At 41.6% G+C, this 22,978-nt stretch overlaps 1 protein-coding gene across 1 annotated transcript in view; it reads right to left on the bottom strand.

Moving 5' to 3' along the window:
- Positions 1–22,978, bottom strand: part of tmtc3 (transmembrane O-mannosyltransferase targeting cadherins 3) — a 32,468-nt gene that overhangs the window by 5,558 nt on the left and 3,932 nt on the right. Inside the window, exons 4-13 of the mRNA XM_083973970.1 lie at positions 20,392–20,491; positions 17,993–18,108; positions 17,268–17,440; positions 12,426–12,678; positions 10,792–10,940; positions 7,751–7,871; positions 7,400–7,511; positions 5,798–5,901; positions 3,581–3,750; positions 2,937–3,163 (exon numbers count right to left, since the gene is read on the bottom strand). Coding sequence (XP_083830096.1) covers positions 2,937–3,163; positions 3,581–3,750; positions 5,798–5,901; positions 7,400–7,511; positions 7,751–7,871; positions 10,792–10,940; positions 12,426–12,678; positions 17,268–17,440; positions 17,993–18,108; positions 20,392–20,491 — 1,525 coding nt within the window. The remainder of the gene's footprint in view (positions 1–2,936; positions 3,164–3,580; positions 3,751–5,797; positions 5,902–7,399; positions 7,512–7,750; positions 7,872–10,791; positions 10,941–12,425; positions 12,679–17,267; positions 17,441–17,992; positions 18,109–20,391; positions 20,492–22,978) is intronic.

Below are 22,978 nucleotides of genomic sequence, written 5' to 3'. Positions count from 1 at the left end.
CAGAGAATTGTGGGATTTGTAGTTTTGGACCAATCGCAGGTTGTGCTCTTTCTTTTTTGTGATTTTCCCGGTTCACACATGTCTTTTTTTTTTAGGGGCAAATGCGAGTGAAATGCTCGCCCATGGTGGGCATAAGAAAATTTAAGACCTGTCTAAAATTATTTAAGACTTGAACACAATAATTCAACAAATTTAAGACATTTTAAGGCCTAAAAGTGTGTAATGGACATAGCCTATAAAATGTGTTAGTTTCACTTTAATTGAACACATTCTACATCGCGGAGGCGACGTCTCTCCTTCACCTCTGAAACGGGGCAGAGCTCCGTGGGAGACACCTGCCTGACACAGTAATGTACGTACCGACTGCACGCGGATACGCGCCGCTTTGGGTAACGAGCGCGCACGTCGCGCGTCAACATTGGAGGTCGGCAGTTATCAGTATGATCAGAAACCATGAATGAGTTCGCCTCAGTTTCACGTGATTGTCACTGTCAGCCTGTTAGAAAAACATTTTACTGACCCCAGCTGAGACGCTGAGACCCCCCCCCCCCCCCCCCCCCCCCTCAAAACAAAAACTCTTCGGATCTGAATGATTCACACAAGTCACCTAATTGGTCATGAAAAAAGCGAGTTTCGCTTTTCGGCGCGCTGTTTGCATCCCTGTTCCTTACTTTCGGTTTCACGGACGCTGCCCGGCAGGTCATGGGAATAACGCCGCCGAATCGCCAGTTATGGTCGGAACTACGACGGTATCTGATCGCCTTCGAACCCCCGACTTTAATTCGTGATGATTGAAAACATTCTTGGCAAGACGTCTGTCTTGCGCCGGTCCAAGAATTTCACTGTGCGCGTGGAGGCTCATGGTAAATGTAGTATGAACACGCTTCGCTTTCCAAAACTCCTCGTTGTCCCTTTAAATCATGAACTAGCTGTGATGAACCTAATATTTTTTTTAAGCTGACATCATTTTGACTCTCCACACCTTGGCCTGATCACTGCCAGACCTGTTGAATCAAGAAACCACTTCAACAGAACCTGTTTGAGTGAAGTGAAGAAGGCTGAGGCATCTCAAAAAGCAACACATCATCAGGTAGGTTGTGATAGCTTTTTTCCCTGCATTTTATATTTACTTGGGTTATCCTCGTCTAATATCCAAATTTGTTTCATGATCGAAAATATTTACCGGAAGTGTGACAAATGTGCAAAAAAACAAAGAAATCAGGACGGGGGCAAATACTTTTTCATGGCACCGTACACAGATATTAATCTACACGGTTTATGATTACGAATGATTAAACCCTTGAGTTTTGGTTTCTGGTGATTTCAGAGAAGTCAAGAGTAACTGTACAAACAGCTGCCTTTCAGTCAGAACATAACTGTGGTTTTGGATTGAGAAATATTAAACATCTCCCAAACCAAAACAGATATCATCATGATTATTTAAAAAAGTAACGCAAGTAAGCACGTTAGGAATGAGAGAGAGAGATGGAGAGATAGAGATTTGTGGTACACCTGTGTTCACCTGCAGCTGAGGTGACAGAGAAACAAAAAATAAACTGCTTAAACATTAAAAAAAACTCAAACCAAAGCATTGCACTGAGTTGTCTGCGGCGCTGAGGCATACAACAACAAGTGACCCTTTGTTGAACTGTATCTGTCATCTGATTTGTCATCTGAGAGATTAACAAAGGAACTGTGGAAATAAACAGCTCCTGGAGAAAACAATGGAAATGCAGAAACAATCCAATCATGTGCATCTTTGCTGTTCATTCACATCATAAACTGTAACTTCTGAGATGTTAGTTTCTGGAATAATAGGTATGAACTAATATAAGAGGGAAACTCCTACCAAGAAGGTGTCGTTGTGACAAAGGAAAACATTTCTTTGCACTTAGGGCTGTAAACGTTTGGAATGAGCTTCCCGAGGATGTAGTGAGTGAACTCAGTGAACTCTTTTAATAACAGACTTGATCATTTCTGGTCAAATAAGGATTTTTTAATATAATTATAAAGCGAGGTTATGAAATTGTAGTCTTGGTTTTTTATTTGTTTGTTGTTGTTTTTCTTTGAGGTAATGTGGGAGATTATTTTTCAGAGTATTTTATTTTTATTTATATTATCAAGTGATATTATGTATGGGTTATTGAAGTTTCTAATGGTATATTTGTGTTTATTTTCTGTATGTTGTCATTATTTTGAGTCTGATGTAGAGGATCTATATCCAGTATCAGATGTATTTTCATTAAATTTCATTCAAATTAAATTTCTGCAAGTGAAGAAAGTTATTTGACCAAAAAAAAAAAAAAAAAAAATCTGTTGAGCGGAGAATGAGCCGGTGTCAGTTTGGCAGACAGGAGGCGAGTGGTGCAATATTATCTAGAAAGTCTGTCATTTTTTCGATACTTGTTCTTAAAACAATAACTGTCAGGTTTAAGTGGTAGAATGAGTCGATTGTGTGATGCTCCATCAATCAAAAAAGGGTTTTTAAGAAGCTTTTACACCTGTGATAACATAATATCAAAAGGTTACTGAGGTGAAAGTGACTAACTGTCAAAAAGACACATGGCTTCCTTAATGACTCACCTCTTTGTTAAATTGGTTGGAACCACCCTCGGATGAAATTAATGTTTTTTTTTCCTGTATCACTGAAGCAGAACTGGACAGAAACTTGGCCGTGAGTTCGGTACATGCAGGGTTCATTTCATCATGAGGGCACAACTCTTAGGAACGAGGCTACACCCTAAAAGGTGGTATCAAGTTATTTCTTTTGTTCATACCACGCCGACGTGTTTTTTTTTTTTTTTTTTAAGCCCTTCAAGTGCCAAGTAATCCTTTTGCATCAGCAGGCGCTGACCCCTATTTGCACTTCGGCTGGAGAATGGATTAGCTCTAAACTATTCACTTCCTCGACGCCGGCCTGGCAGGACCTCACTCACCCGACTCCTGCATTAGGAGCGCCGAGTTGAAGAGCGCCAGCTTGTGGCGGGGGTTGAGCTCCAGTGCGTGGTTGAAGTTCTTCAGCGCCTCCGACGGGTCCTTCATCTCGATGTTGACGATGGCCAGGTTGTACCACAGGTCAGCGTTGGTGCGGTCCAGCTCCAGGGCTCGGAGGTAGGCGTCCCGGGCCTCGGTCAGCTTGTTCATCTTCAGCAGCAGCTCCCCTCTGAGCAAAGAAAAAGAGTTAAAAAAGAAAAAAGAAAAGCAAACACACAAGAAATCAGAAGAAAACAAATCTTTTTTTTTTTTCCACATGATGGATTATATACAGTAAAACTTGTCCAGAAATACCAGCAGAACCAGTCGGTTGTGCAAACAGGACTTTTCTAAAGTCACGTAACAAGTGAGTGTCAGTTTACCTTCACTTCTTTTGAACAATGTTTTTCGCTAGTAGAGTGTAATTGTGAAATATTTGTGAGGGTATCGGATTTAAATTCAAGAATTCTTCAGATTGTTTGGCGTTTTGTTACCGGAGAGCTGGGAAAACAGTGAGAGAAACATCCTGGTGTTCCAGCTGAGTCAGGGGAGAAGAGTGGAAGTTAATAATTCACGCTCATGAAATGTGACGGATAGAAAAACCTGCCTGCTAATGTACGCCTGTTTGAAGTCTGGTCTCATGCTGATGGCCTGCCGGTAGAGCTGGTCGGCCTCCTCCAGGCGCGATTCGTTGGCCCGGATCAGATTGGCCAGGTTTATGTAAACGTTCAGGTGGTTGGGGGCCACACGTGTCGCGTACTTCTTACCGGGAATAACCTGATGGATGAAGGAGTCAGAGAAATCATTAATGTGCCTTTAAAGGAGAATTCTGGTCATTTTCTAAGTAACGCTCTACAGCTCTAGGTCCCCGAGGGCGACCATAGGAAAAGATCTGAGAAAAATATGCGCAGACGGGACCTGTAGCTCTCCTCCTGCTAGCTGTGCTACACTGCAGTTAAACAGCAAAGTAATGGGGGCAGTTCTTCTAACCGCTTTGGCCTCTATATAATGCTCAAAATATCAGTACAAATGCTTTGCAACATCCACCAGTTCCTTACCACACAACGCTGAGTCTGCATAACTCTTAATATGAGAGAGCAGTGTTAACGTGTGTTTTTATCACGTACCTCTGTTTATACTAGCTTCCTGGGTAGACCTTACTAGTCGCCTGTGGAACTCAAGACTTTTTCCATATCAATGAAGACAAAAACGCGAGGAAAACATGGATTTAGGAGGAAAAAATGATTTTGGATGGGAAAAAATGCATCAATATGAATATAACTGCTCCCCCCCCCCCCATCCATCCATGTCTTCCTCGCGTTTTTGTCTTTGTTGATATGGAAACAGTCCTGAGTTATGCAGACTCAGTGTTGTGTGGTAAGGAACTGGTGGATGTTGCAAAGCATTTGTAGTGATATTTTGAGCATTATATATAGAGGCCAAAGTCGCCGTTAGAAGAACTGCCCCCATTACTTTGCTGTTTAACTGCATTGTAACGCAGCTAGCAGGAGGAGAGCTAGGTCCGGGCTGCACATTTTTGCAAATTTTTCTCTGATTTTTTTCTATGATCGCACTCTGGGAATTAGAGCTGTAGAGTGTTACTTAGAAAATGACGGGAATTCTCCTTTAACTTAACTAACCACCCCTCTATGGCGGCTTTATAGCTGATATGTGCTGGTAATCGGGCAAAAATAGTAACAGATAAATAAATAATAGCAATAAAAAAACTTGACTTTTACAGCACTTGTACGGTAAGTGTTTTTACAAGTCATATTAAACAAAGTGTGAAGCTGCCTCTTTAGATTTTAAATGACATTTTTAATACATGTCAAAACCAGCCAGGAGGCAGTTTAGAAATCGAGGTGTGCCGCGCGGCATGTGCCACTTAACTTGATATAAGTTGGTGGCCGAGGTCGACGATGACAGGCACAAACCTACGCCCTCAAAAAAAGCACTACAGGCTACGCCGAGCCCGCAGGACTGTCGCCTACCGCGTCTGTGTTGACATTGCGTGTCACGGCTCCTGAATCAGAGAGACCTGTTCGATGACTATGGCAGTTTATTGCTCTACCGTTTATCATTAAGACATTAAAGCAGAACTAAGTGATCCGGTCGTTTTGGCTAATGCTGCGTTCCAGGCAGGCTTTTGAAACCGTAAATTACAGCTTCAAGTCACAACTTACGACTTTGTAGCGTTCCAGGCAAACCACTCGTGTTTTTCCGACCTGTTTTACCGGTGAAAGTCACTATAACGGCCACTCGTAACTTCCGACCCGTGAACTCGTACCAGATCGAACTGGTACGACTTCACAGGTCGGAAAAACACGAGTTACGGGCTGCCTTGAACGCACCATAACAGTCCTCGTCCCTACGTCACCACATTCACGGCGTCCCTTGGCTGCACACACAGCCCTGCATGCAGTTCTCTCTCCTCATTGGATAAAAACTGTAGGATACGATAAATGTTTTCTCTTCGGCTCAGAGCAGAGCAGAGTGACTGAGAGACCCGTGTTTCAGTCCAAACACTCTATGTAAGTGATTGCTGTCGGAAGATATAACTATTTAAGACTTATATTAACACAAATATATCACTTACTTCTGCTTTAAGACAACATTCTCACACGCTGTGTACCCTGCAGTCTGCTGCAGTTGGTCGTAAAACGCTGCCTCAGCATCCAGAACAAGTGCAAATAAGCTAAGGCGCAAAATCTATGAATGGTGAGGTGCCACGAGTTGTCGCTCTCCCTGATTGATGAATGAAATGTTCCAGTGTGAACTTTTTAACTCGCTCCAAACATCTGTACAACATGATACGACACGATACCTGTGGCATGAGGGATTTGGCAACCAAGTAGGCATCTTCTGCCTCTTTAGACTTGTTGAGGTTCTTGTAGGTTCTTCCAACGTTCATGTGAGCGCCGATGTCATCTGCAACAACAGAAGGAAAGAAAAGAAACACAGACCTTTCAGAAAAGTCAAAGTTTTTACCTCAGCTGACCCTTTTAAAACGTGTTTCTTCTGCTTTGCTTTGGGTTTAACGTTACATAAACTCCCCAGCTAATGATAAGCATGAGTAACCAGAGCTTAGACGCAATGTAAACCATCTGGGCAGGCGCGAGGAAAGTGAGGTGTTGAAAGGGGGGGGGGGGGGGGGGGTCCGTGGGTCGGGTCATGTCTGGCTGATGCTTGATGATTAGCATAGCAGGAAATCCTCATCGGGTTAATGTGTTTACACTGTTAATCTTGGGGAAACACTCCTGGGTGGTGAAACTAGCAAAAAAAGTGTTGCTGACGACAGCCTTCCTGAAAAATAAGCTATGGAGCGAGACGGAAAATGCCAGGAGGGGCTCCGACCGCATGTTTCACCCTTTTATAATTAAAAAAACGCACGCAATCGCCAAGTTCTCTGATTATTATTAATAGATTCATAAAAACAGGAACTTGGCTGTTGATCGTGCGGGGAGAGAAAATTCCAAAGTTGTGAAATGAAATTCGATAAGACATAAGGAGGTAAGGCCAGACCTTGATTTATTATTGAGAGGTGTTATTGTTTGTTTCCAGCAGCGTCTCTCTAATCACCTCTGAGATCCCTCAATCGGTTTTTTACTGTTGCACAGAAAAAACCTCCTTACGTTTCCCTTTTTGCACAGGCCTAATGTAGTTTATGCTTCTTCCGCTGCTTTTGTAATAATCTAATAAACCATTTCCTCTCATTTTTCCTCCAGTGTGTGGGCCACTGAGGGGAAACTAGCAACTAGCGTTAAGTGGGAGCTGGTATTGATCCTGTGAACAATAAACAATAGCCTTTGTTAGGCCGTGTGCTCACCGTGCACAGTAGGATTCATAGGGGATCAGAGCATAAACTAACAAGAGTGGAAACAAACGCTTCACGGTGCGACATCCCCGCGTTTTTGCAGGTGATAGGACAACGTGTTGTGTTGTTAGGAAACGGTTTGCCTTTCTGTTGTGAGTCACAGAGTTTTACCGTTTTGAGTGACAGATGTGGAAACATCTTACAACATTTCGCACCTGAGAGCTCCCTCATGTCGCAGAGGAAAGAGAGTCGCGTCACTCGCATAACTTCACTTGTAAGAAGTATAATTTGTCTTTGTTTCTGTAATTGCACATCAACAAACCCAGGAAAACCACGCTGGAAAACAGCACAGGCAGGACCTTGACTGACACGCACTTAAAAAGGACGTTTGATAGACAAATCAACAAAGAAAAAGACTCATCAAATTAGTTACAAATTAGCCAGAACATAATAAGCGTGCTGTGTGTCCTGCTGAAAGCAACACATGAAAAGAAACTCTTCTTTTTTTTTTTTACCTTGTTAGAATAATCTGTCAAGTCCTAATCAAGTCTTTTTTTGGTGATACCGCAGTCAAACAAGGTGTGATGATGATTTATGTTACGGTAACCTTACCTGGCTGCACACGAGTGGCCTGGAGAAAGTACCGCAGCGCCCTGGCATAATTATTTTGATTTTCGAGAGCGTGGCCAACATTGTTCCACAGCTTGGCGTTGTTCTTGTTGACCTGGGGAGGCAGATGGTTTCAGAAACATGACAATAAGATAAAGCTGTGCTCGGCGAAGTGATCAATCATTGTCAATTTTTAAGTGTAGATGAGCCGTTGTGTTAGACTCGTAAATCAGATCTTAAATCAAAAGGTGGTGAAAGATGTGTTTCAACATTGGGGAGAGAGGCCTGTGCACACTGGCAGGGTGGGCCAAGGTACTCTGGCAGCGCTGCCTCGGTTCTGTCTTTCCATCTTACCTTCAGGGCAGAGGTGAACAGAGTGTACTCAGACTCCCAGTCCCAGTTCCTGTTGAAGGTTTTCACTGCATGTGTAGTCAAAAGCACCGCGATCATCAACCAGGAAATCTTCTTCAAGTGACTGCGAAAGAAAACTCAATATGAATTAAATTAATTTGCCAAATGCCTCAAAACTCACATTTAACACTTGAGGCATGTATGCAAAATCTAATTATGGATGAGTCAAAACCTCCTCATGTTAAACACTGCCAAGACCGATGTAGTTGTGTTCAAACCATGTAATAATAAGCAGATGTCTCAGATGTCAAGTCACCTTTGACCCTTCCCTATCATTTCAGCCCCATATCAGGGAAACCACCAAATCAGCTTTCTTTTATTTCACCTTCGTCATAATTCGTAATTCGAATTAAAATCCCCTGATCTGAAATATGCTCGCTCTGGCCGGGTTTTAAGTTGATTCAAAAAGGGCTGGAAACAGCTGTATTCGAATTAAGTGTGACGTAGTGCGTTTTCACCCCGACTGCTCCTGTGTTTGCAGTTCACTCACAAGACAACATCAGGATTTCCGTTACATGAAACCGATTGTAGCGCACCGCCACGGCAAAATAAAAGCCCCCACACCTTCATAATGATGTTAGCCTATTACTGCACAGTTCGTCATAGTACCTCCTCAGTAAAAACTAAACTTAAACCAGCGTTTACCATTAAAATAGTCTGTGGTGGCCGCAATTCTCTCACACACACACACTATTTATGGAATAGTCTCCCACTGCATATCAAACAATCCACTTCCACAGTAATTTTTAAAACACTTCTTAAGAAACACCTTCTTACACAATGTTTTCAGTAAGAAATTTGAGTTTCCTATTTATTTCCCTGTGCATTCCTTTGCTTGTTCTTTCTTCCGTCCTCCACAGTATGTTTGCCTATTTGGCCTGTATTTTTCTGATTCATTCATTCATTCATTCAACACTTGGGTGAGGCGTTCAAGGTCGAGTCGTTCTGGTATCAGAGGGAGGACGCTGCGTACCAACCTGGTTCGATGTAATTAATCAAACTTAGTTTCGCATAAAATGAAATTTTCCTGGAAGTCAATTTGTCTTCATAGCACAGCAGACAGTGAGCTGCGCTGTGCAAACATTGGAAACTACCTTTTTTTCTGTTTTTTAGAGTAGCAAAGACAAGTTAACATGACGTTAATAGAATGTCAGCAATTTGGCAGCATGTCACACTGGAAAGTCCCAAAAGACAATGTGTTAGGAGTGGATTTGATTTTCAGAGGCTGTGTTAGAACAACACATTTATTTCAGAATTTTTCAACATTTATTTCTTATTTTATGATTTACTGTCAAATGAGATAATAAAATTTGTATGTGTTCATGTTTTGCAGAGGGTTTAAAGTGAGTCACGCCACACAGCAATGACAGAAATCATGTCACATCCATTAGTAGTATTAAGTAGTAATGTTAAAGCAGAAGTAAGTGATATATTTGTGTTAATACAAGTCTTAAATAGTTATATCTTCCGACAGCAATCACTTACATAGAGTGTTTGGACCGAAACACGGGTCTGTCAGTCACTCTGCTCTGCTCTGAGCCGAGGAGAAAACATTTATCGTATCCTACAGTTTTTATCCAATGAGGAGAGAGAACGGCATGCAGGGCTGTGTGTGCAGCCAAGGGATGCGCCTGAATGTGGTGACGTAGGGACGAGGACTGTTATGGTGCGTTCAAGGAAACTCGTATTTTTCCGACCGTGAAGTCGTACCAGTTCGATCTGGTACGAGTTCACCGGTCGGAAGTTACGAGTGGCCGTTATAGTGACTTTCACCGGTAAAACAGGTCGGAAAAACACGAGTGGGTTGCCTGGAACGCTACAAAGTCGTAAGTTGTGACTTGAAGCTGTAATTTACGATTTCAAAAGCCTGCCTGGAACGCAGCATTAGCGAAAACGACCGGACCACTTACTTCTGCTTTAAAAACAATGTTGAATGTAATGGAATAAGATCAGTATTTAAAGGGATACTTCACCCAAAATCGATAATTCACCACTCATCTACTCACCGTCATGCCAAGGAAGGGTTCGGAGAACTTTTAGAGTCATCAAAACGCTTTTGATGTTCATATAATGGCGGCGGACAGAGTTCACTTTTAAATCGTCCAAAACACACACTATGAAACATCCAGATACCTCCATACTGCTCGTCTTTACTGACCCAAGTGTCCTGAAGCCGCCACATGAAAAAGATGTTTGGAAAAAATGTATTTGATCTCTGTTTTTATCCTTGTTGTAGCAGTAGCTCCCAGTGATGATGTTTGCACATGCGCAACAGTGCAAGATTTGCTGCGAGATGTTCTTCTGTGTTTACATCTTACATCCAATGGTTTACAGCGACGAAGGGTTAGAGCAAATCTCAAGCCCTAACCCTTCTTCTCTCCCTTTCTGAACAACTTTTTCATGTCACGGCTTCAGGACACTTGGGTCAGTACGGACGAGCAGTATGGAGGTATCTGGATGTTTCATAGTGTGTGTTTGGACGATTCAAAAGTGAACTCTATCCGCCGCCATTATATGAAAACCCGTCACCAGCCGGACCCCCCCTGGAACTCCAAAAACGTTTTTGATGACTCAGAAAGTTCTCCAAACCCTTCCTTGGCATGACGGTGAGTAGAAAATTTGTGAATTATCGATTTTGGGTGAAGTATCCCTTTAATACCGATTAAGGTCCAAGTTCTTGGGTGGCGTTGGACCATCGGATCTAAAACATCTACAAAAAAAAAATCAATATCTTTGCATACATAAGAATGTCTAACGTCTATTTTTTTAAATAAAGGATAAAATTGTAGCCGTATGTAATTGGTGTAACCCTTGATAGTGTGTTTTAGCACCAGCGGCGATGTGAAAAAAAATAGCCTTGTTATTAATGTTCGCCTGAAGCGTATGGGATGCAAGCAATTTGTTCCGTCAGATCACAGTTTTTTTTTTTTTTTTTTCTCTGTTACATTACGAGGAAGTTGTATAATTTCTGGATGAACACTCACCCTTTATGTGAGACAATCTTGAAGCCGTGCGCGACAAGAACGCAGAAGCCCATACTGGGCACGTACAGCACCCGCTCTGCCACCACGAAGCCCACCGGGAAGAAGAGGTTGGATGCAGGAATAAAAGGCAAGACGATCAGAGACAGGGCCTGAGAGAGAGAGAGAGATAAAACAGACAAACACACTGATAACTACCAAGCAAAGTTCAGAGATCTTGCTTAAACATGTGTAAGAAACCTGCAGAGTATATTATTATATGATCGATGCTCAACCAAGATTTGCTGATGTGAGAAAAGAGAGGATTTGGGGCTTTTACACTATTATCTAGACAAATCAGCAAATGCAATATTTCACCTGCCTTCTGGGAATTTGCACTTGAAACTGACACTTTATAAACAAAGGAATAAAAATGAGATGATAGTTGCAAAAACACATAGGCGAAGGTAGATAATGTTGTTCCAGTTGTTGAGCAAGTCCGTGCTGGCAGCCTCGAATCTTTCAGATCCATCTCGGAGAGAGTGAATTCAGCTGATGCCAAGAGATCAGATCCTGTAGGTTGTGCACAAGCTGGAACAGTGATCCGTCATCTGTGTGTCTGTGTGCGACTGTTTGCTGGTTATCTTTTAAGTTCTGGACAAAACGTAGCAATATTTGCATGTTCCTCCATTGTTTGATACTTTTTAAGACAAAAAAAGGACAATAAATCAGCAGATGAACTGTTAAATGAGTGTAATTCTTGCAAGCAGGCGGCTCAGTAAACATCTGTTATCTGAAACAGTTTCATGTGTCTTAATGCGGGGAGCCTCACAACGATCCAGTGTAGGTTGATGCAGTACGATATCGTTATGCAACGTATTCCAAAACCAGAGTTAACAATACAAAGGTCAATACTTGGGTTGATTTGTGGTCCCCTTTTCGGAGGACTGGAGCTCAGAGCAGCGGCTGTGTGAGGAAGTTTACTGACCTTAAAGCGCGAGAGCCATGAGCCTGTTGCACAACGGATGCTCAAGTTTGTTTCTGTGCCACTCATTCATCCCCTTCTCTCTATTTTTAGCATTTTCATTTACTTTGTTTTCCCAAATAAAAAATAAAAGAATTCATTTGATTTCATGATGAAGCATGATAAAGGATAATCATGTCGTGCAATCTTTGATTTGTGCCACGGAGCGACGCCATGCCAGCATGACAAGATCAGAAAAGGCTGCCATAATAAAGTCTGTTTTAAACATGTCAGTCAGTTTTAGCTTCATCTAACCCACTACCCAATTTAGTACCATCATTTGTTGTCCATAGCTTTGGTAAAGCCTCATCTTTTGAAGGTTAAAAAAACACAACAATTTCAGCAATTTCTAAACAATCGATATCGGAAGAAGCTGTTCAGCATAATCTGAATGTGTAGAGAGAACAAAAGACATTTTTAATGTGAAGATCTTTGAGTGAAATCTATAGCGACAAACACTGGTTTGACTTTCCGAGCCTTAATTTGTTTCACATGGATGGTAAACGATAAACAATTTGAGTTGGGTACAAAGTTGACATGAAGTTAATCATGTGACACATCAGTGTTACATTACTCTCCTTCCCTGACATGAAAAAAGCAACTCAAAATGCGTCAGACCAAAGCTTCCTCTCACCATGATGACGGTCTTGGCAGAGCTGTGGCGGTAGCGCAGGCTGTGGTACGCCAGCAGGCCCAGGGAGGAGTAGAAGAGCAGCGTGGCCAGGTTGCGGAAGTCGAGCAGAGACTCCACCAGAGGGATGGTGCCCATGGTCCAGTCGCAGCACAGCTCCGACGGGTTCAGCAGGAGCCACGCGTTCACGGGGAGCAGGTAGTTGAACGTCAGCTGTCTGGTGGGGGTCGGGCTGACCGCTGCCGGGTTATCAAATCTACAAGAAGACACACACGAGAGAGAAAATGTTTAAGGTCAGATGATTGGAAACTATGACTTTCCTATTAAATTACACTGAAATAAAGCAAACATCATGATTTTGCAATTATTATAATCTCATGATGTATACCACACTACAAGACTTGTAAAAATAATAATAATGACTATATTAAATGCAACAAATGTTAAAGGGATAGTTCAACATTTTGGCAAATTGGCCCTATGCCATAATCGCTATAGTCATAGCAGTAGGTTCGTTACCTTTAATTGTCAGTGCAAGCTACTTTTAGAACGGTGGAGCAGAGCCGCGAGCTGCTCAGAGCTACGCTATGGAGACTCATGGGATTTCTTGGTTTCACTCATCAAACTCATCAAATACACAATCCAGCAACTCCACAACGCTCTGGTGGACAAGTGGCGACCTGCACATTCACCACGCTATGAGATAATAACAGAACGATACCAGACAGAGTTGTTTTCGAGGTAAATTCATGCAAAACCGCTGATGCGAGTTTTTCAGCAAGCAGTCTCTGCATTTTCCTCTAAAACAACTCTGTCTGGTAACGTTCTGTTATTATCTCATAGCGTAGCTCTGAGCAGCTCGCAGCTCTGCTCTGCCGTTCTAAAAGTAGCTTGCACCGACAATTAAAGGTAACAAACCTACTGCTATGACTATAGGGATTATGGCAATGGGCCAATTTGCCAAAATGTTGAACTATCCCTTTAAGTAACTGTCCTGTTTGTTTTAGCATGAAAAATACACATTTAAACTACATGCAAAAGAAGAAGAAAAGCACAATAATATAAAAACTTGAGAGGCAGAAATCCTAATCAGTTGGGATATGAAAAAAACCAATTAAGGTAATATATGAAATTGAATTAGCTCACTTTGCTGCCATGAAAACCACAGTATTTTCCTTTGAATTTCATTTAAAATGAGATTTAGGATTGCTAAACCTTTAATTATCGTCTGGTTGACTGGTTTTTGGCAGGTTTCAGACCTTTGTAAATGTGTCGGAAATGATCAGCTGTCATAAAGAGGTAAAACCCAGTGAGAGTATTACACAGTGGAGGAATGTGTTCAGGCAGAGGATGTGATTATTATAGAGTATCCATCCATCAGCTATAGCACTTGGGGTGGCAGTGTGTCTGGAGCCAACGGCAGACGACTCTTGGCAGAGGCCGGCCCGGGCCGTACACCACTCTTGATAAATTGCCAGTGTATCACGGCGCTGACATATTAAGAGAGGGCTCACATTCACACCTACAGGCAATGAAGAGCCGCCAGATAAACCCAAACTGGATGTGTTTGGATTGTGAGAGGAAACCTGAGCTCCTTTAAAACCTTACGGCAGAGTGTGAACTTGCAAAACTCGATATCTAATTTATTAAAGTATCTATATTAGTTTTAATTTTTACATAACCTGATCTGCTGCTCTATCTTTCTCCATAGAGGTATATGAGGTACGGTGATAACATAATACTCACCATACCTCATAAACTTCTGCATGTGAAGGTTTACGTATGGGTCGATTATCATAGTTTTATCTTATGGACCAGCTGAAGTGTGATCATGAGGTGCGAAATTGGTCTTTCATCCTTCTCAATGAAGAGTCGCCTCACGCATAATTACCATGCATCAATCTGTGCAGTCAGGTTTGTACAGCTTGGTCTGTATTTATGTAAAGCTGGAACGGTGCCTGTATATACGTCTCTATCTGTGGCTGCATCTCCACATCCATCTTCATTCGGGTGTCTTAACTCACACTGCATGTCCCGATCAGAGACTATAGATGTTCTTGTTTACATCTGCACAGTTAATCTGGGGCCACCGTACCCTCACTCTGTGTCATCCTATTCCCATAACAACCATAATCCCAACATCAAAAGGTCGGGAGATGAAATCTCAATGTTTTTGCGAAATCAATACCGTTTGTTGTGTGGTAATGATAAAGAAAGAGGCTGTTAGCGTAATGTAAAATGAAGAAGGAGCTGTTGTTTTCATTATTTAATAGTGGATATAAGTGAGTCGGGGGCAGGAAAATATCTGGATTTAAAAAATAAAAAAAATAAAAAACCTACTAGTGACCATAATGTTGTCAATAGTGAAATACCAATTTGGAAATAAGACAAACATGATCTAAAAAAATGAGAATGAGTACAGTCCCTGCAGTCACAATGCATGTTGTGTCTATACAGCTGCTTTGCGACACCCCTACATCCTTAACTCGTGCTCTATCTCTTACCTTTGTTCAAGTGAAGCGCCGCAGACCCCTATCTGTGTCTGCAGCGCTCTGGTGCGACAGGTAAGTTAGTTTAGAAAGGACCACGCATCGCAGCTGAGGAGGTGATAATCCAAATATGTGGTATTGTTATGGCTCTAACACAGAAGTTCTCCCAGACAATCTGGAGACAGCTTTAGGATTATAACGGAGCGGGGGGGATTAGCATATCTAGGCTAATTGTCTGGAATTTTATCTTCACAAGCAAATGTCATTTGTTTTGAGTCTGTGCCGAGTCCTGTACACTCAATTTTTAAATAGTTTAGATTTAATCCAATCAAAGTATTAACATTTGGACACTGGCACGGTGTTGTTCTCACTGGTCACGTAGTTCAGCGTAATCTAAATACTCAAAATTCTCCCTGCGAATAATTATCTATTGTCGTCATGCCTTCGTACAAGCAGATCCTGGTCTCATCTTCCACATCAGACAGTGATATTTGAACACAGACGACCTAATATAGCAGATATACACGTCAGTTTCTGTTTTAGTAATTCTAGTTTGAGTGAATGAAAACTGGCTCCGTGTTTGACACTAGTTACTTTTACAGTTCTACATAGTAGAGGGTAAATACTGTACAAGTTAATGTAACTGGTAACTCCTCCCATTGGTTTGCTGTAACTCACTGTCTCTGGATTGATACTAAAAAGGTTTGCTGCTGGATTGAAAACTATCAAAGAAATGTGAAAAGAAAATCTTATTTCGTTTAGTTTATTTAAACCTCATTTAGTTGTGGCATTCATTATGTGTATAAGTTATCTCTAAAGATAAAAGGGCTGCTTTTCAAAACATGTTGTGATGCTCAATCAAACCATAAAATATCTTTATGAAAACAATGCAAATGTCTAAACAGCACAGCTGACTAATCACACAAGAATTTTAAACTTAAAAAGCGGGATATAAAAATATTTTTGAATGGATTTCATGTTTACTTTTGGAATTTACATATAGACTATACAAATATTTATGATATGACCCCCAATATCCAATCACATGAGCAATTTCTTGCTTAATATATTTTGAGGATATGATTCATCTACGGTAATCATTATTTTTGAATATTCACCACAGATGTGTTGTGATGCACAACATCTGCATGTGGATCTGCACTGAGCTCCGTGCCCATCCAAAAGCTGCTGTGGCCTTGAGAGCGTGAGGCGATCCCGTGCTCTCCACAAGCTCTGTGACCCATCACACATTCCTCCACAGTGATAACAATCTCCTCTTTAACTCCACCAACATCATAAATATCATACACACAAACTTCCCTTAAGGGGGCAGTTATCAGGAGGGTTATGGCATCTATCTAGGATGCTCATAACTCAAAGTATTTTTAAGACCATGAATGTTTTTTATTTTTTATTTTTATTTCACTAGTCATATAAGCGGATTCTAGGGAATATGTTTTGTGGCTTTCAGACTGCCATGGAATTAACCTCTGACCTCCACATGTGAGATCAAGGAATGAGATAAGAGCAACGCTGAACAAGAATAAATACACCGCACATGTGTGTGTTCATGTCTAACACACCTCCACTGCAGAACTCTGTGTGCAAAATAAACGTCGGCCTGTTTAGTCGCAGCCTCCAGCTGCAGGACGTGAGAGGCCATGGGACGATTCCCTGCTTTAATCAAATAAATGAAGACATTATGTAAACTATTACATAATATGAAATAAATAAAGAACTAGCCCAGTATAATGTGTTTATATAATCGCGCAATCCATTTACATTCAAATGGCGACTTTGAGCGCGTCCTACTGCCCTCTGCACCTACAAGTGTCGTTTCTCTTTATGCAGATAAGATGCAGCAGCTGTGGAGCTGCACTCTTCAAAAGAAAAGAAAAACTGCTCCAACTCGAGCCTTTTACTACAACCCATTAAAAACAAATTGCTATCATCCTCAGATCTCATCATGCTGTTCAAAGCAATAAAACTCTGTATGAAATAGAGCACCTTATTTTGTAATAAAATACAAATCCATTCCTGATACTATAATAAAAACCCAACGAACAAACGGTGAGAAATTGCTTAGAGGGCCCGAAGGAAAATAAGGCAGCAGAAGCAGCAGAAGTGTCGAAATTCTTTAAACTTTTCACCCTGGCTTTTAAATGTTCCTTAATGATCCTGTATTCATGATTCACCTTTTGTATTGTATCTTTTTCCCTTTGGTTCTTTCTAATGTTATTTAATCTTTTTAAATCTATTTTATTGTTTCTTTTACCCTACCATCCTTTTTTAAAAATCTTTTCAGGCAATCTAGGAATCTGCACTGGCACAAAATACAAGAGATAATGCCGCCCACCGTGTGAAGACGGGGAGCTGGGACTGGATGACTTGGACTCTGACGATGACGAGCAGCAGGGTGCTGATGACGAGGACGATGAGCTTCAGCAGAGTTTGCAGGACAGCGTAGGGGAAACCGTCTTTACCCTGCAGGACCTGCCGCAGCGTGTCCAACAGCATGGGCAAAGTAAACTGAGAGCAGAGACAGACAGGAAGAGACAAATCAACACTAGAGTGAAATTGAGCTTTTACTGACGACTCCATTTTCGTTTTAATGTAAAACCTTTTTTTAACCCACTTTTAATGCTATTCACTATCTGTTTAAAATATACAATTTTAAAGACCTACTTCAGGTCTTGTTGCTTGTTAAAGGGATAGTTCAACATTTTGGCAAATTGGCCCATTCCCATAATCCTTATAGTCTTAGCAATAGGTACCTTTAATTGTCGGTGCAAGCTATTTTTAGAATGGCGGAGCAGAGCCGCGAGCTGCTCAGAGCTACGCTCAGGAGGCTCATGGGATTTCTTGGTTTCCCTCATCAAACTCATCAAATACACAATCCAACAACTCCAAAACGCTCGTGGCTCTGCTCTGCCGTTCTAAAAATAGCTTGCACCGACAATTAAAGGTAACGAACCTACTCCTAAAACAATAGGGATTAAGACAATGGGCCAATTTGCCAAAAATGTTGAACTATCCCTTTAACACCACTGCAAAAAGCGAGACAAGATAAAGGAGCCTCACCCCTTGTGCAACAAAGACTTCATGGACGCAGCAGATGCCGACGACAGTGATTCCCTGCTCCTTACACAGTGTCGCTGCTGCCACAAGAACAACTGTCAGAGCGATGGGAGCCCAAACTGAAGAAAGAAACAAAAAAAAACATTAATACAATGTTTGACAGGGTTTCACATTCATTATATACAGATTTTCTTAAACCAGATGGAGCCTTCTCGTGCGTGGACACAATCTATTTATCCTCTGCATCACACACTGTCCCAAAAACCCATTGTTTAATGTGGTGTTCAGAGGAGCCTGAGCAATCAGTTTAGTAGTAGATATCACACAATTAGATGTTCTCACTTACCTGGCTATAAACCAGACACTTCAAAAAGATACCACCACCGACTTTAATAGACCAGTGGGGGGAAAAGAAAAGTCACTGCAGGGTGAAAATAATGGATGTCAGGCATTAGGTCCTGCTCTTGCTCCTGTTAACGGGGCGGATGCCGTCCAATTAAAGCAAACAGTTTGGTCGTGCACTTTGAAATATTCGACTTAAATAATGAGAAGTCTCTGAACGGGCCATTAATTTTGGCCCTGGTGTGGTGAGACTGTCTCATTAGAGAGGGGAAAACCAGGTTCAAGCCTCAGGTCTTTTGAAGACCTGGCAGTTGAATTGGGACGAAGCTTTAAAAAGGAGCTGCCAGATGCCTGGGGAACAGCGCTAGCAGACACCTGCCAGGTGACTCCAACACAACAACTTCGTACCGATGCGAGCCAAACCCGACAGTGAACATGGTGCTTCAGCAGTTTACAAGTTTTCAATTTACATTTACAAGTTACAAGACTTACAGCCAGACTGATGTGTCTTAGTGTACACACACACTGGAGGCCATGTGTTGACTGCATGCACATTTTTGGCCGATGACTAACAAATAATTAGCGATGCACCGATCCGGCTTTTTCAGTCCCAATGCTGATATCCATACCTGGATTAGCATATCGGCCGATTCCCGACACCGATCCGACACCACTGTTGAATCGATAAACTGTACACCTCGCCATGTGGAAAACAGTGAAGGCATCAGGCTTGGCTTTAACGTTACTTCCCTAACTTTGTAAATCGTAGTCACTGTGTTTCCTGTCTACCGGCTGCGTTCAAGTGAATAGATCGGCCTCGTGGATGGATCAGCGCCATTATCCGATACCTGATCTGGTTATTTAGTCAATATCTGGGCTGATATCGGATCTTCATATCAGATCGGTGCATCCCTACAAATAGTATCAATAAAGACATGGAACAGACATTGTATGTCTGAGGAAACTTCATAACAGCATCACCATGATTTGCAACAGAGAGGACTTAAAAGTCAACAAGTCAAATATTCATCAGCATCAGCTTTTTTTAAGGTTATATTTCTTAAAATATGACAGTAACCGTAAGTGATGGCAGGAAACAAGGAACAAGACGCAATTAAGGTTTCCAGCCAGATGTTCATGGTTGATACACCAAAGTCTTCAGGGCGACTGTTGATTTCAACCTTTTTGGTTCGACTGTGCTTCCAACTTAAACAACTGTCATGTTTTTGTTCACTCTGTTATGGGTTGAAATGTTGATGCAAAACTAGAACCAAGTTTCCTCCGTCATAAGGTACGAGGGTTTTTTTTAAAAATAGGGCTTGTCTTGATCATGCTGAAACCAGGCCAAGCTGATCACTTGGGAGTATTTTATAACAGCGCTGTTTTGCAACATACAAATTTTCCTCACGGTTAAATTAGAGAAACACACGCAACCGGCATGTGTATTTAATAACAACAAGGATCCCCTACATGTAAAGCAACCATTAAACTATAAAATGCATAAAGATATACATATAACACAGGTGCGTTGCATATGATATTTTTTAAACTTCAAACACTATACATATAACGTATAATTAAAACAGACAGTCAGAAACCAGTATGTAAGCAGTTATCCCATTAAAAGGCAAAATATCGATAAAAATTTATTCACTTTTCAAAATGCAAAACAAATTGGCACTTAACCACTCAGTTTTCCCTCGGAGCCAGATGTCTGAACCCATTCAGAACTCCTCCTACTGTCATAAACCTCTTCTTCATTCACACAAAACATTTGACTGTGCACTATTTCAGCTTTTTTTTTTTTTAATGAATGAAGACTGCAACACTGTTTAAGACCTTGCCAAAGATCACTCGTGTTGTAGAGTCACAAGTTGGCTTTCCCCCCTCAGTCCTGAATGTGCATAAATATGTCTTCAGGGGAGTGCACGTGGGAAATAAAAAAAAAAAAAACGAACAAAAAAAAGACAAATCCTACATGTAACGAAGCCAATTCATCTTGTATATGAGACGTATAGCACATAAATCAGAGACTTATGAGTGACATACATGAGACTTACCGATGGAGTGATCTGCACTTGTTGATTTTGTGTAGGCCAGGAAAGCAGCCAGGAGGAAGATTGAAGACAGCAGCTCCGCTCTGCCAACCACACCTGTGACCTGATGATAAGAAGTGACAGGTCGCAATATTTCAGGCCTATACAGATTTAGACAGATTTAGAGAAGGCGCATTTCGTAAAACTGACTGACTTTACTTAATCTATGGGTGAACGTGTAGGAGCAGATCCCACAATAGCTGATGTTTTATACAGCTTGAATAAACTAATGTAGAGAGCTAACGTCCATTCTAGTCACTTGAAGAACCTTAAAAGACACAATTGACAGCAACTTGAACCTGCATGTTCAATGCCTGGAATCCAGTTGTGAAACAGATTTTTTTTTTTTTTTTTTAAACATCTTAATGGATAATAAGCAGATATATATCCCAGATAAAGCAGTCTCTCTGACAGCAGCGCCTGTCATTTGTGTAAATGATGACTGCCCTCATGTGGAAGAAACAACATTCTCACTTCTACCATAATCAAAGGCTCACACACACAGACTGACATTCCCTGAAAAACCCACACAGGAAGGTCCCACATATGGTTCTGCACTGCAGTTTACAAAGCAGGAGTCTAATGTGTCTAGTCCGCCGCCCTTAAGAGCAGCTAAGCATTTGCAAGAGGGTTAACAACTTCCTAGAAAAAGGTATTAACATCTAGATTAAACATGGCACTTGCATTGTTCTCTGACTTTCCTATTTGTCTCCTGGTGGCAGAGGAAATAATTCCCTTGGCTGCCCGTTTAGCTGCAGCTATTATACATCACTGTCCTCCGAGTGGCCACTGCACATGTGTTATCATCAGGTAGCCTCGCTGCAGCAATAGTGTGCCTGATCTCCAGCGCAGAGGCCGTTTGTCTACACACCTCTCATTTGATAACACAGATTGTTTCAACACGGCGTTATCTAAATAAGACTTGACCTACTTTCTCTGCAAACACTTTTCCACTAGCAACTGATGAGGAGGACAGACCGGGGACGGGAAATCTGAGGACAAAATCTAAAGGAATACATCTGTTTAGACTGAGGCAGCATTAAAATTGACTTGTTGGTCTGTCAAAACAAATTTAACAGAAGAGGGCAGAGTGGCTGACCACATTTAGCTCAATTTGTTTGAATTACTCAGACTACAAATCCCATTTTATGTCTCTGTGTGTACAACACTGGGACACAACTAACCCGGCGAGCGCTTTAGCTATAATGCCATTTTGGAGCATTTAGATACTGTTATGGGGTCCGCTCAATCATTTGTACTTGAAGGTACTTGAGGGAGGGGGGTGGACACACACACACTCAACTGAAATCTTCATTCAAAAAGTCTGATAACCAAAAAAAAAGACACTAAGAAAGACATGGGGACACACAGGGGCCCTTTGTACGTACTTATCATGAAGGGACCTTCAGTGCTCGGAGCATAACTCAAAAACAAATGATCCGTTCAGAGAGATTCCAGACGGCGATAACATGAAGGGCATTCGCTGGAGTAACTCTAAGGGCTCATTTGTGAGGCAAATTGTTTCCATTCAAGAAGTCTGAGAGACTCTGCATAGATTAGAGAACACCATGAGGAGGACTGGCGCAGTGGTGCATGCTGTGTAACAGTAGCACTCCTCCCCAAAGAAGCAGAATGTTTCCTTTGTTTTTCTGCTCTGGTCAGGGCCTGTCTGGTCATCACTTCAGCTAAGCTCAATAGGATGAATTACAAGTCCTAATTGGGTGAAGAGGCTTTTACAGACAAGTCCTATTGAAGAGAATGAGGTTAAGATTAAATGATTGACAGTCAGTAAAAAACAAACAAAAGGTTTTTACTTTCTGATCAGTTAACACAACTTCCTGATCTTGATAACAACCATGATGAGAGCTGTAAAAGTTAAAACGTGTGTTCTTTGAGTTTTACAAATTGTCACAGGTAGGGATGCACTGATCCAGCGTCTTCAGTCCCAATTCCGACACATCAGTTAATACCCAATACCAATCCAATAATACCACTGTTCAATTAATAAACTGTACACCTTGCTGTGTGAAGGAGAGTGGAGGCATAAGGCCTGACTTCAACGTTGCTTTTCTAACTTTGTAAAACGTTGTTGCTCTGTGTTTGTGGTCTACCGGCATGACACATGATGTAGCACGCCTCACAAACATAGATTTGAAGTGAATAGATCGGTGTCATGGATCAGCCCCGTTAGCAGATGGATATCCGATCTACATATTGCCAAATCTTAAAGGGGAACTATGCAAGTCCACTCGCTTTTCCACTGTTTTGGTTGAAGGTGAAGGCAGAGAGCCTCCGTTCTCACTCGTAACAAGTCAAAAGTCATGTAGTTAACTATCACAATTACTTTGGAGCTTTTTAATGAAGGTAAAAATAGCACAACCACGGGAGAAATCCTGCTTAGTTCCTCTTTAGTATCAGATCGGTGTATCCCTAGTCAAAGGACAACGACTATACCGTGTTAGCTACAGCTGTAAAAACAGCAGGGGTTTAAATGACAGTAACTGCAGTTGCCTTAATCTGTAAGTGAGTTAATAGCATGTATACGACTACA

The sequence above is a fragment of the Trachurus trachurus genome, assembly GCF_905171665.1.
Source record: "Trachurus trachurus genome assembly, chromosome: 6".
Taxonomy (NCBI): domain Eukaryota; kingdom Metazoa; phylum Chordata; class Actinopteri; order Carangiformes; family Carangidae; genus Trachurus; species Trachurus trachurus.
Note: the sequence above shows the minus strand (reverse complement) of the source record. Positions and strands in the feature narration are given on the sequence as shown.